The sequence below is a fragment of the Gymnodraco acuticeps genome, unplaced genomic scaffold (assembly GCF_902827175.1).
Source record: "Gymnodraco acuticeps unplaced genomic scaffold, fGymAcu1.1, whole genome shotgun sequence".
NCBI lineage: Eukaryota > Metazoa > Chordata > Actinopteri > Perciformes > Bathydraconidae > Gymnodraco > Gymnodraco acuticeps.
Window position 1 is genome coordinate 26,506 of NW_022991102.1, and position 14,007 is coordinate 40,512.

Here is a 14,007-nt window from a genome sequence, read left to right on the forward strand (position 1 = left end):
CTTTAAGACTATATAATATATACATATATACATATATATAAAATAATGTATTATATTACATGATTGCCTCTGCATTGGATTATTATCGGATAGAGGGGGTAATAATAACATCATAATTAACTACGTCTGAAAGCAGAAGTCTAGGGCAAATAATTGCAATTCTCTTCAGTGAGAATGTCACAAAATGATTTTAAAAGAAAAGCCGAATTCAGAAAAAAAAGTAAAAATCAAGACAAATAAGTGACATTTTGAGAAAAAAGTAAAATTCTAAGAAAAAAGTCAAATTTGAGATGCATTGTGGGACATGTAGTCTATGGGTAACGTGCTTCTTGTAAAGCGACATGTAACCATTTAATAAACATATGATATTACGGTCCTTGAGTTTGACACCCCTGAACTATTGTTAAAAATATAATACATTCATATTTTATATATTTAAATATATATAAATATTATTGCGACTTCTTAACACTTCCTCCCCCATTTTAAACTTATATTATATATGAAATAATAAATAAACGCCCGACATTGAAGCTCAAACCAGAATTTAAAAGTGAGTCGACTTGAAATAAAAATAAAAGCTACTTCAGTTCTGGAGAGTTGTGGAAAGTGGAGGTTGAGTCACATGATGACGTCACACTGACCGGTGGAGTTCAGCGGGGGTCGGCCCTGGTCTGTCGCCATGGCCTTCAGCACCAGCGTGGTGTCCTCAATCACATCAGCAAGGTCAGAGGTCAGGGTCACGGCCCCAGTCTCACTGTTCAGCGCCAGATATGGAGAACTTCCCTCTGAGAAACTACAACAGAGAACCAAAGAGAGAGATTATACAGACACACTGGTCAAGAGCTTGAGAACAGCTTTGTGGCAATTAACTCATAAATGATCAGTTCTTAGAAACAGGAGTTCAAGCAGAATCATTTTCAGGTCATCTGGGACCCAAAGCATGCTCTGAGCAGAGAATATGAACTGCTACCATCTAATGGAGATCACTAAAGTCAGACTGAAGCGTCCTTTGTGCTCCAGTCCATCCTCTCAGTAAACACAGAGCTACAGATCAGATGCACGCTGAAGGCTCTTTGAGCAGCTTTTCTCTCACTGATCGTGATGTTATGTTAAATGTGTGTTGTTTGTTTTCATGTATTGTGTCTTGATATCTGTCTCTTGATGTTACAGATGGAGCTGCTGTGATGCAAGGAGCATTTCAGATTTGATCTGAACCATTAAAGTGTTATCATATCGTATGTTATAGACGTGAATTGCGCCGAGATGAAAACACTCCATGTTCCACCATCATGAGTTCTTGACATTTCAAAGCAGACCTTGTATTAAAGCAGAGTGAGTCAGCTGATCTGACCTGTATCTGATGAGCGAGTTGTTCCCTTGGTCTCTGTCGGAGGCGGACAGCGTCAGCAGCAGCTTGCCCTCCTCGGCGTCTTTGAGCAGGACGCTGCTGGCGAAGCTGCTGGAGCTGAACTCAGGTCTGTTGTCGTTGACGTCCACGAGGCTCACTCTGATGGTGGTGATGTTCTGGTGCACAGAAGTCAGTAAAGGAGGTTAGGATTGTTATATCTCAATCTTTAAATAGTCTTTGTGTTTGGTATAATCGATTACAATTTAGATGATATCGATATATATATTTATAGTTCCTCTTCTTTGCCAGGTATCAGGTGCCATACTAGACCTGATTAAAACGACAGTTAGCAACTTTGTTCAAAATACATTATATCATATTTTATTTTAAGCTGTCACTATATCCTTACAGAGGTGCATGAGACTGATAGAGTAAATAAATAAAAGTGCTGAATATATGAGATAGTCCTAATGCTCAAATGAAAACAACCAATCAGAACGTGTCCCTTATTGGTTGTTTTCATTCAGATACAAGAGTTTTGCAAATGCCATGAGAAGCACAGGAGGAGGCAGAAGAACATTCATTTCTTCAAAGATTTTTTTTTTCTTGTGCAGTGCTGTCAGAAAACAAATTTGACATTTTCTCTCTCCTTCGTCTCCTACCTCTCTCTGTGGGCTGCCGTTATCTGAGGCCTTCACCACCAGCTCATATGTTTCCTTGCTCTCCCGATCCAGAGGTCCGACAGCCAGCAGCATCCCGTCCTGAAACAACAGAAGAGGGAAGTAATTAAGTACATTTACTCAAGTACTGTACTTCAGTACAATTTTGAGGTACTCCATTTTCTGCTACTTTGTTCTTCTACTCCACTACAGTTCAGAGGTAAATGGTGTACTTTGACTCCAATACATGTATTTAATACTTTAGTTACTTTTCAGATGTGGATGAATGATGTGAAATATAATCAAGTGTTGAATCAGACTTTAGTTCCACCTGGAGTAAATTCACCAGCTACCCTGCAGTATACAAAGTCATTCAAACTAGCTGCTCCTTTACCAGCTTTGAGAACACTTTAATGATCAATCATTATAAAACATATCATATATATTATTCTGAAATGGACCAATCTGCACAACGACTACTTTTACTGTCGCTACTTTCACTATATTTTGATGATAATACTTTTCTACTTTTACTTGAGGAACATTTTGAATGCAGGACTTTTACTGTAACAGAGTATTCCTACACTCCGGTACTTCTACTTTTACTCAAGTACAAGTTCTGAGTACTTCTTCCACCTCTGTGCAACACCACACATGATGTTAGAACCTGAGCGCTGACACAACAATATTTCCCCAATCCTCTCTCTCATGGCCTCACCTCTCTGAATCTGAAGAGTGGGTGAGGGGAGGTGAGGGAGAGGGTGACTTCTCCGTTGGGGCCGAGGTCGGCGTCGGTGGGCACGATCATGCGGATTTCTCCAGGGTTTTTCTCGGAGTAGTCGCCCTCCGGGACCTGCAGGGGGTCGGGGATGATCGGGAACTGCGGGGCGTTGTCGTTGTAGTCGAGGACAGAGATGTTGAGCTGAGCCGTGGAACTGAGCCCGTCAACCAGCTGATCCACTGCCACCACCTGGAAACACACACAGAGAGAACATCATGGTAAATCAAACCAAATCAAAATGTATAGCCCCAAATCACAAGAAATGCCTCAAAGGGCTGAGACAAAAAAGCAAAGACAAAAACTAAATACAAACGTCATAGCATACGAATTAAAAACATTATACACCATTATACATCAACATAAGTATCGCCATGTGATGAAAGCATGCGACTGAAGTGATGGTAATGTTGAACGGAAACTAGGTGATGGTATCTATATAGCGCTTTCACACTCGACCCTTCTACATTTACAAGTCAGCATTCACCCATTCACACAGAGACAAGGGCTGTCATACAAGGGGTCACCTGCTCGGGGAAACCCAAATTCATACACACTCACACACTGTTCTGTAATTGTTTTAATTGTTCTATGTCCTATATATATATATGTTGCACTGTTGGAACCTGTGACCTAAGTTTTTCATTTCCATATCTACACTGTACCTAATGTGCACTTGACAATAAAGCTTTGAATCTGTTGGCCAATTTGGGGTTACGTTTTGCCCATGGACACATTGACAGAAGGGGCTGGGAATTAAACCAGTATATTTTTGATGGTAGATGACCATCTTCCTCCTGAGCCACAGCCCACCTGAAGTCAGCTGAGGGAAAACCCTCTTCCCTGATCTTTTTTATCCATTAAAAATAAAATAAAAACTATAACACACTGTTATCAGATGGTACAGAAATATTTTAGTTATTTAAATGTATTTATTTAAAATGATATATTTATTATTTATTGTAGATATGTTGTTATTTTCCCTGCTCTTATTGTGCAGGCCTGTGAATACACTGCAACAATATTGTGTGAATTGTTAAGATATTATTATGAGAAACCAAATAGGTTAAAGTTACATTCACAAATATTTTCCAAATCTTAGTAATTGTGAAGAAAGGGAGCAAACTGTTAGGATACAATGAGACTGAAAGTCACAACATGTTTTTCCCTTGTGAAATGATTTGCTATATGTTCTACTTCTTATACTGTGTAATGTAGATATTTATTTTGGGAGACTTTCTTTCCATTATCAATGAAATGTTCGTCTTAATTGAAGTTTAGGAAATCAAAATAGCTCCATAGTGTTATAAACTACACTGAACAAAAATATAAACGCAACACTTTTGTTTTTGCTCCCATTTTTCATGAGATGAACTCAAAGATCTAAAACATTTTCTATATACACAAAATAACCATTTCTCTCGTTAGGGTTAGGGTAATGTTGTGAATCGAGTGGCCCATGGTGGTGGTGGGGTTATGGTATGGGCAGGCGTATGTTATGAATGACGAACACAGGCCACTCGATTCACAACATTACCCTAACCCTAACCCTGGTTTTCAGACCCCCCCAGACCCCCCCAATAAAGCAAAACTGCACGTTTCAGAGTGGCCTTTTATTGTGGCCAGCCTAAGGCACACCTGTGCAATAATCATGCTGTCTAATCAGCATCTTGATATGCCACACCTGTGAGGTGGGATGGATTATCTCGGCAAAGGAGAAGTGCTCTATCACAGATCTTTTCAGATTTGTGAACAATATTTGAGAGAAATGGTTATTTTGTGTATATAGAAAATGTTTTAGATCTTTGAGTTCATCTCATGAGAAATGGGAGCAAAAACAAAAGTGTTGCGTTTATATTTTTGTTCAGTGTATTTTTGTTAACACAATCAATACCAAGATATGCAACAAATATGTGTATATGTATCAGACAATGCTTTATTTGTTGTGGTACCATTGAAGAAGTTTTAGAGAACTGGACATACAGTATTTGTTAGGGAATCATTTGCCCTAGTGTCCACCTTCGCCCTCTGATGCTCCAACCTTGAGCAGCCGTTAACTCCCTTAAGGAGGGGCTGCCCTAGCAAGTTGTTGTTGTTACCAGTTTGTGACCGGGCAACTCTCGGTTAGAGATAGTTATTGTTGTGGGACACCTGGAACACATCCTTCTCGGGGTGTAGATGACCTCGAGCCATAAGCGACAACAAATGTGATTCAGTGTCCCTCAGCTGTTTAGTGAAGAATGTTGATTATTACACTCTGAACTAGTTAAAACCTGGAGCTACAGGAGGGGTCTTCAGAATTGATTGTGGCATCTCATCCGTGTGGTCAGACCGTGGCCCGTGACATGTCTTGTGAGTTCTCCGGCCGAAGCTCCAAATAAACCGTCAGTGTTTGCCATCAAAGCTCCAGCTCTCCTCGTGTCTCTCTCTGAGTTCTGACTCCTATTGCTTCAGAAGTTTCCCCCACAGTATTTATATTTGTTTTGATTTTGTACCTGTAAAATGTAGCTGTCCTTTGTCTCTCTGTCCAAAGTGACGTCCTTACTCAGGGAGACCACACCTTGATTGTTGATGTCGAAGGTATCGTTGTTGTAGATGAAGTAACCGTCAGAGAATCCGCCCTGAAGAAGAAGATATGTGTGTTGAATAACTGCGCTGACTTCATAGTCAAAGGTAATCGCAAGCACTGGTTCTTATCTGAAGTAACATGCAGAATAATCTAAAAAAAGACAGGGAGAGTCTTTATAAATGATGTCAGTGTGAAGCAGAAGTGCTGAGGTCCAAACTGTTAAGTGTTTACAGCTTTAAGATAAAGAAACTGCGACTGAAAATACAAATATAACTGGATCTCTTTCACCAAACAGATCAGACGAACTACAAATCCATTATTTGTATTATTTCTATGCTCTCAGATCGAAGGAAGCTGAAAAGAATATGAGACGAATACTTTGGAAACAAATTTGAAAATTAACAAAGAGAGACATTATTTTTCAGATATATTTGAACAATAATTGGATTCAGAGGAGAGGTTAATGCTTCATATTTAAGGCGAGCATGCCATTGTGGAAATAGGAGACAAGACAAGAGCTAAGATTGATGACACCCTGCGAAGTATTGTATTATAGTGCTGTGGATTAATGTTTTTAAAGGCACATTCTTGTTTGTCAGTGTCACAAGGCATACAAAAAATTGTTTTAAAGGGAGTGCCTTGGAATATACACATACAGATAATTGTATTGTTTTCCCAAGATCACCTCAAACTAAACTTGTTTGCAGTGCATGTAGCGCTCTGACGTTAGCATTTTCTCCAACCTTCCCACAGTAGCATACATTTAAAGTTATTTCTTCCTTTTTTACATTACATGCTGTTGTTTAGTTATTATTGCCAAATTCCCTTTAAGAAAAAATGGTAATACAATATCATTATTAGCAGAGGCTTCAGCTTTTTATTTAATTAATTCAAGTGTTGAAGTCAGAAGCTAAGGTAAAACATGACCTGCAACTGTACTCATTGTTAAGAAGTACAGTCTGTCTTTTTCAGTCAGAACACAACTAAACACAAGGAGTATGATCTTATAGAGCTCGCAATGTACCAAATAATAGTTTTGTTATTTGACTCACCTCATCTCTGTCAGTGACCTCCAGGCTCAGGATGGACGAACCCCCAGCCAGGTTCTCAGAGACGGTCCCATCGTATCTTTCCTTACTGAACTCAGGAGGGTTGTTGTTCACATCCTTCACCTTCAGCACCACAGAGCCGTTCCCTACCAGAGAGGGAGTCCCGCCATCGGAGGCCTGAACCACCAGCCTGTACTCCTTCACCCGGCTGTAGTCCAGAGGTTGGAGCAGACGCAGAGTCCCAGAGGAAGAGTCCAACTCAAACACAGGAGTATCTGACGAAGGACTCTGCTGGAAAACACTGTAAGTAACTCTTCCATTTGCTCCTTCATCAGGGTCTGAAGCTGATACGCTTAGCAGGATTGAACCCGCTGACTCTGTCTCCAGGACTTCAGCTTGATACTCAGACTCTGAGAACTTTGGGATGTGATCGTTGATGTCGGTGACTTGAATCAGCAGGGAGGCTGAGGCGGAGCGGACTGGACGACCCTGATCTTCAGCCACCACCAGCAGCTCGTACTCAGCCTTAGTCTCCCTGTCAAGTGAAGCAGCAACACTCACCATGCCAGAAACAGCGTCCACAGAGAACCGCCCCTCTCCTCCTCTCAGGGAGTATCTGATCTCCTTGTTGAAGCTGCTGTCTTTGTCTGTAGCCGGAACAACAGTAACGTTGGACCCTAGCTCCGCGTCCTCTGGGACTGATTTTGTGACAGAACTCGACGTGAAAACAGGACCGTTATCATTGACGTCTGTGACTTGAACTTCCACCACGGCACTGTCGCTGTGGGATCCGTCAGAGATGGAGATCGTCACAGTGTAGTTGTGTGGAGCCTCGTCGTAGTCTAGCTTCACTTTAGTGGAGAATTCACCACTGTTGGAGATGGTGAATTTCTCGGGTTCTGTGACAACCGTGAGAGTCGGAGAATGCTCAGCAGATAGTGCGAGGAAGTTAACCTGAGCACACAAACAGGAAGAACAGGAAAAATTATTTGTCACCTTCTTTAAAGAGGCACTATTATACCTTTGGGGGTTTCCCTTTCCTGTAGTGTGTTATATAGGTTTTTGTGAATGCAAATGGTCTGCAAAGGCTAAAATCCGTGTGTTCCCTCCAGAGAGAATTTCTTGATATTAACAACTTACCGTAAGAATAACAACTCCTGGCTCCTGCTCTTCTTCTACGGTGCCACGGTACAGTTTTTGTAAAAACTGAGGTTTCGAGTCACCAGGAGCACGAATGTTCACCCTAGCTGAGGAGGAGCGGGATATCGTGCCGCCTATAACACAAGTGGGGAAGATTATCAGACTCATAATATTGAGTGTGGCGTAAAAAAAAAAAGTTGGACATAGTTCCCTCTGATTCAACCACAGGATAAAAGCTTTCCAGGTGGTGCTCCGCTATACAGCAACCAGTGAGGTTTAAGCATACTGCCTTCAGAATTGATTTTTATTATATTTCATTTGAGGATCGTTATGTCTATGTGTTTAATATTACATTACATTATATGTTACTTGTTAGACGCTTTTATCCAAAGCGACTTACATACTCAATACTGTGGACAATCTCCACAGGAGCAATTTTAGGAAAACAGTAGGATTAATTATTTGAGCCACACAAATACTAAACAATCGTACTTGTAGCTTCAAAAGTTGTGATTTTGGTCTGATTATCTCTTTAACCCTAACAGGCTAAATCATCACAATCAGAAAGCGTGAAAGTGCTGGATATTCAGAGAGATATTGCTCAGATGTACCATCTCTGGCTGTTATGAAGAGAGGGAACTCCAATAGCACGTTTTCCTCCAGGGGAATGGTTTTAGCCAGCGCGATTATTCCACTGTTTTCATCGATTGAGAAGTAGCCGTCTTCGTTCCCAAATTCAATCGAGTATTTGATCTGCCCGTTCTTGTCGGCATCTAGATCTTCTGCCTTAACCTTTGAGATTAATAATACCAATTAGCCTCTGAGAGTCAACTGGAAATGATAGAGCAACAAATATCAACAGAAAAAAAGCTTCAAGCTTAAAACTATAACAATTTCATAGTTAACAATAATGCGATAACTAACCTAAAAGAAGACTATTAGACTAATCAATTAACTTTGGGGAACATTTAGTAATGACATGACTTAATGAAGGGTTACATTGGTGTTTTATAATCTAAATTATAACATTGCAGTCCAATTTTCAGCTGCTGGTTCTTCGCTTAATACTGGACAAATTAAAACAATTGTTGATAAAAACATGGGAAATTAGGGGCCAGGTTAAAAACTACCGATGTTACACTTTATAACATTAAGTTGTAAAAATGCAGGGTTAGTTATAGAATATTTAGCCGTGAATGGCAGATATAACCATCAAATGTATGGCAAATGGAAAAAGAAAGGGGCCTCAATTTGAACCTTGAGGAACTCCATATTATCTTTCTGGCAAACCACCTTCAAATATGTAATTTTATTTCTTAATTGAAACGTAACTCTTTTTTTTAATGTTATTTTACAATATTTTAATCAGAGTATCATATATAACCCTTAAAGCTTGCCATTTAACAAACGTGAGATTGATATTTGTCAATTATGTCAAAATTAGCCATGAGAACTATCTTTAAATGCATAAAAACAAGACAGTTGCTATTATAAGTTAAGGGGATGGACATGGTAGCTCGTCAAATGCTTAACACTGGAAAACAATATCTGAATGGTAGATGAAAAATTACCTAAAATGTTAACCATATGAATAACTGTGTGATCACTCACCTGGACCAGCGACATTCCCTCTGTTTGATTTGCATACACCTTTCCCTCGTAAGTGTTACTGGTGAACACAGGACTGTTGTCGTTCTCGTCCAGAAGAGTCACACTGACTTGCACCGTTACATTATTGTGGGGGGGATTCGCCTCCCTTGCTTCAATCTGTAAATAACAAAAGAAAAGCAAAGTAAAGCACAGAATGTAAACAGATGCAGCCCTGTCTGTTTTCCATACTGAAGGGGAATAATTTGCCCTGCATGTCCTCCTTCGCCCTCTGACGCAGATGTCCAGCCTTGGACAGCCGTTATCTTCCATAAGGAGGGGCTGCCCAAGCATTTTGTTGTTGTTGCAGTTTGTGACCAGGCAACTCTCTGTCAGAGATAGCTATTGTTGTGGGACACCTGGAACACATCCGTCTCGGGGTGTAGATGACCCCGGGCCATAACCGACAACTAAAGTTGATTCAGTTTCCTCAGCTGTTTAGTCTATCTAATGAAGAATATTGATTACCCAAAGCAAACTAGTTAAAACCTCATATGAGAGGAAGGGTTCTTCAGAATTGTTTGTGGCATCTCAACCGTGTGGTCAACTCGTGGCCCGTGACATGTCTTGTGAATTCTCCGGCCGAAGCTCCAAATAAACCGTCAGTGTTTGCCATCAAAGCTCCAGCTCTCCTCGTGTATCTCTGAGTCCTGTTTCCAATTGCTTCAGAAGTTTCCCCCACACCACGTACTACTGTAGCTAGTGGCATTTTGTGGCAGCCAATCACAAATCAACACTGTTTGTTTCCCACCATTTTTAAATAGTTCTAAAAGAGCAAGTATTGTGATATTTAAGGGTTTAGTTTTAGACTAAAACGATCAATAAATGTATCAACTAAGAAAACAATAATGGTTAAACTGCTATTAGAAGGACATCAATGAGCCTCAGAGTCTCTTTTATTATACCTTCACATTATCTTTTTTGGCATTTGGATTGTCTATGTTGTACTCTATTATCTTTTTATTCATGTGTACTTAAAACATCTATTACGTCCTGGCAGAGCGATCCCTCCTCTGTTGCTCTCTTGGGTTTCTTTCATTTTTTAAATTAAATGTGATATTGATTCATTTTTGCTCTGGGTGACATTGAACCATGTACACAACATTCATTTTGACTCAATCTCACATACCCTTCCTGCTGCCGCAAATACTCACTAGAGCACCAATTGAATATTAATCTGCCAGTCATTTAATTTTTAATAAAAAACAACGTATTTTGTATCAAAACTGGTATTTAAATGGTTAGAACATCAACAAATCTCTAATATTTCTGAATATATGAATAAAGTAAGTCTTTGATGGGAACCCGATAGTTTGGAGCTAATGGTAAATTCCTCCAAATATGGATTACCTGAAATGTGAATCTTTCAGTGGTCTCTCGGTCCAGAACTGTGGAGTTCTTCACTCTGACCGTCCCATCAGCACCGACAGAGAAAGGAGCAGAATCTGGAACGATCCGCAAAGTTCCCACAAATCCTCCCTGTGGAAAGAGCATCATGGAATAAATTACTTAATGAGGAATTATTGAGAATTTCACAAAGATATATAACATTTTTAAAAATCCACCTCGTCCAGGTCGGTGACGACGGGTTTGAACAGAACAGCATCCACAGGAGAGTTTTCCAGAAGAGTTACGGAGTAGTTGGGCTTGTCAAACTCTGGAAGATTATCATTCACATCCTCGACACTGACGGTCACCAAAGCGGCAGCCGTCTTCAAAATGTTGTCTGTCTGGGCCGCCTGCAGAAAGACAATATTACAGATAAACATTAATTAGGAAGTTTTGAATTCTGTATTCTGTACATGAACTGTGATCTGTTGAAATCCAGATGAAAGCCATGTGTTGAATTGCTGTGACTGCATTCTTTTACACGTGTGTCTGATTTGGCATAATCTTTTAAAGGTCACCTATCATGCTATTTTTAGGGAATAGCATAGGTCTCAGATATATACAAATATATAAAAAACATGTCTATGAAGTGTTTTGGTCAAAAAACCAAACAGATCACCCATTCTAGCCATGCCTCATATCCCTCTATTTCACTTCCTGTTTCAAAAGTGCTGATTTTGGGTATAAACAGGTCTCTCTTGAGAATGAGGCCCTGTGTCTCAATGAGATGTTCACCTGTATAAATAAAGGCTAACAATAAATAATTGTAATAATAATAATAATAATTTTTTTTTAAACTGAAAAAAATAAGAGGGGGCGGAGCTTATGCCGGCTCATGCGGGACCTGGCAGATACTGTCTAAAATGCTGCGGTGATGGAACGCAAGGATTATTAGATCAAGGATTATTTCTGAAACAGTATGGAGCTCAAAGGCTTTCTCTCTTGCCGGTTATACCACAAGGTGAGTTCCTTTTTATTTCCTGCTTCTTCACACACATGCTCTCCAGTACAGGTTAGCTCTGAGTGTTAGCGATGCTAATGTCAACACCGACCATATTACGTCCAAAACAGTCGGGCATTGTTCTGATTGCAAAGTTTCTGATAGTGCTGTCGGTCCGCCGCTGATATGACGTCATATCGGACGCAAATCTGAATCAGCTCCATTGTAGCCCCGTTTTTAGAGATTTGGGTACGGAGGAAAAGAGAGAGGGTTTTATTTTCTGACGCTGCGTGAGTTCCCTGACACACCGGGACACATATTTATGTATAAAAGACATAAAAAAGTGCATTTTGCATGATAGGTGTCCTTTAAGATTTAAGGATGGGTAAGCATAAAGGGGCAGAGTCATTCGCATTCATCAAAATTGTCTTCATTTTAAAGATATTCTTTGTAAGCATGTACATTTACATTGAAAATTGGATATGTAACATTTACCCACAATACCGACAAAAGCTTACAAAAGTTCACTGAAGCAGAGAATTATTCTCGTAGCTCCTTATGTGTAACACAGTTCTCTCCTTGCTAATTAAACATTGCAATGCAGGGAATGCTAGCGTAGCCCTGTCCTGAGCATTTAAAATACAGCTATACTATAATGAAGTAATAAGTAAAAAGGGAATACAACTTTCAGTTTCGCTTCCTGATATTTCAGCAACAAAACTAACAACACAAGTACATTCAAATGATACAATGACACAAAATACATAATATTATTAACAGTGTGCAGATACAGTAGAACATGTAAACGTGTAGATTTGCAAATGTTCATATGTGTATAATGTTGCATGTTTCTGTGTGTTTCAGTTTGCTGTAATATTGTCTTTAAGCCAATTAGCTAGCTGCTTGTTTTAGCTATTTATTTATGTTGCAACCGAGCTCTTGCAAATCACAAAGAAACAAGAACGAATTTGTATTTTAATTTCATTTAAAAGTGCTACATGACTGGGATTAGATTTTCTTGTTACAGTATCCTCCATGAAGGACCAAAGATAGGTTTCAGTACCATGATGCTGACGTCGATCACACTGACGTCCATTTCCTCTCTGTCTAAAGCAGTCGTCACAGACACAACCCCACTGCTGGAGTCGATGTTGAAGTTACTCCGATACTTGTCTGGAGACACTAAACAAACAAACACAATGTTAAATATTTTGGGTTTCAGTCTCAAAAAAGTCTGAGCAGTTTATTTTGTTCTTGTCGTTTACCTGCACTGATGCTGTAAGTTAAAGGAATCATTATCCCTTTGTCTCCGTCCTCAGCTTTTATCGCCGCCGGCTCAATGGTCCGGAAATGCCCAACCTGAAATATGTAATATGAAAGGGGTTTAATAAAAAATAATCAGCAAATCATATTTAAAAGCAACATTCAGCAGTGACATTTTAGAAAACAATACAAATATAACTATTTAATGAGCAGAGATGTTAAATGTACACTTTCATCTACCAACATTATCTTAGAAATACAGCAACAACCTCATCACTATTGACTGTATATTATTTTAGCATTTATTGTTGGCTGGCATTGCAAAGAGAGAAATGTTTTGGGTTCAACCCGTATGCATTAATGGGGACATTATTTGCTTTTGAATTTTCAAATCATTTTGGCTGTGATCTACATTGTGGTTAGGATGTGTTTCAATTATATTATACTATATATTTTATATTCATTTTTTAAAATTACTTTTCAATGTTCAGTTCTTAAAGGCTCAACTTCAGCTCCAATAACAGGTCAATAATGAAGTGCATAAGATATGTTGTTTTGCATTATATTTTGTAGGTTAAAGGGGACACATTATGCTCATTTTCAAGTCCATATTGGTATTTTGTGCCAGGGGTGTCAAACTCAAGGCCCGGGGGCCAAATAAGGCCCGTGACTTCATTTTCTGTGGCCCCACAAGAGCTTGCAAAGAATATAATATGTTTATTATACGGTTACGTGCAGCTTCACATAAGCACGTTGCTCATAAACTACATGTCCCACAATGCATCTCAGATATTCGTTTTTTCTCAGAATTTGGCAGTATTTTCTTCAATATATATTATATGCATTTTTCTCAGAATTTGACTTTTTTTTCTGCAAAATATGCCTTTTTCTTAGAATTAGCCTTTCTCTCAGAATTGTTCTTTTTTTTCAAAATGTTACTTTTATTTTTTGACTTTTTTATTTTTTATAATTTGGCTTTTCTTTTAAATTATTTTGTGACATTCTCACTGAAGAGACTTGCAATTATTTGCCCGAGACTTCTGCTTTCAAACGTAGTTAATTATGAAGTTATTACCATATATACAGTACTATGGTTATTACCCTATCTGATAATAATCCAATGCAGAGGCAATAATGTAATATATAATACATTATTTTATATATATTAAATATTTATGTATGTATTCTTACTGTATATAGTCTTAAAGTTACAACCGGCCCT

At 39.0% G+C, this 14,007-nt stretch overlaps 1 protein-coding gene across 2 annotated transcripts in view; it reads right to left on the reverse strand.

Annotated features, from left to right (window-relative positions):
• LOC117560171 (protein dachsous) overlaps positions 1-14,007 on the reverse strand; it is a 59,429-nt gene that overhangs the window by 18,809 nt on the left and 26,613 nt on the right. For both annotated transcript variants that reach the window (XM_034236987.1, XM_034236988.1), the window contains 13 exons: positions 12,788-12,881; positions 12,586-12,704; positions 10,759-10,932; positions 10,544-10,672; positions 9,158-9,313; positions 8,158-8,338; positions 7,547-7,680; positions 6,410-7,360; positions 5,284-5,409; positions 2,729-2,980; positions 2,014-2,112; positions 1,355-1,527; positions 645-796 (listed from right to left, as the gene is read on the reverse strand). In XM_034236987.1, coding sequence (XP_034092878.1) covers positions 645-796; positions 1,355-1,527; positions 2,014-2,112; positions 2,729-2,980; positions 5,284-5,409; positions 6,410-7,360; positions 7,547-7,680; positions 8,158-8,338; positions 9,158-9,313; positions 10,544-10,672; positions 10,759-10,932; positions 12,586-12,704; positions 12,788-12,881 — 2,740 coding nt within the window. The remainder of the gene's footprint in view (positions 1-644; positions 797-1,354; positions 1,528-2,013; positions 2,113-2,728; positions 2,981-5,283; positions 5,410-6,409; positions 7,361-7,546; positions 7,681-8,157; positions 8,339-9,157; positions 9,314-10,543; positions 10,673-10,758; positions 10,933-12,585; positions 12,705-12,787; positions 12,882-14,007) is intronic.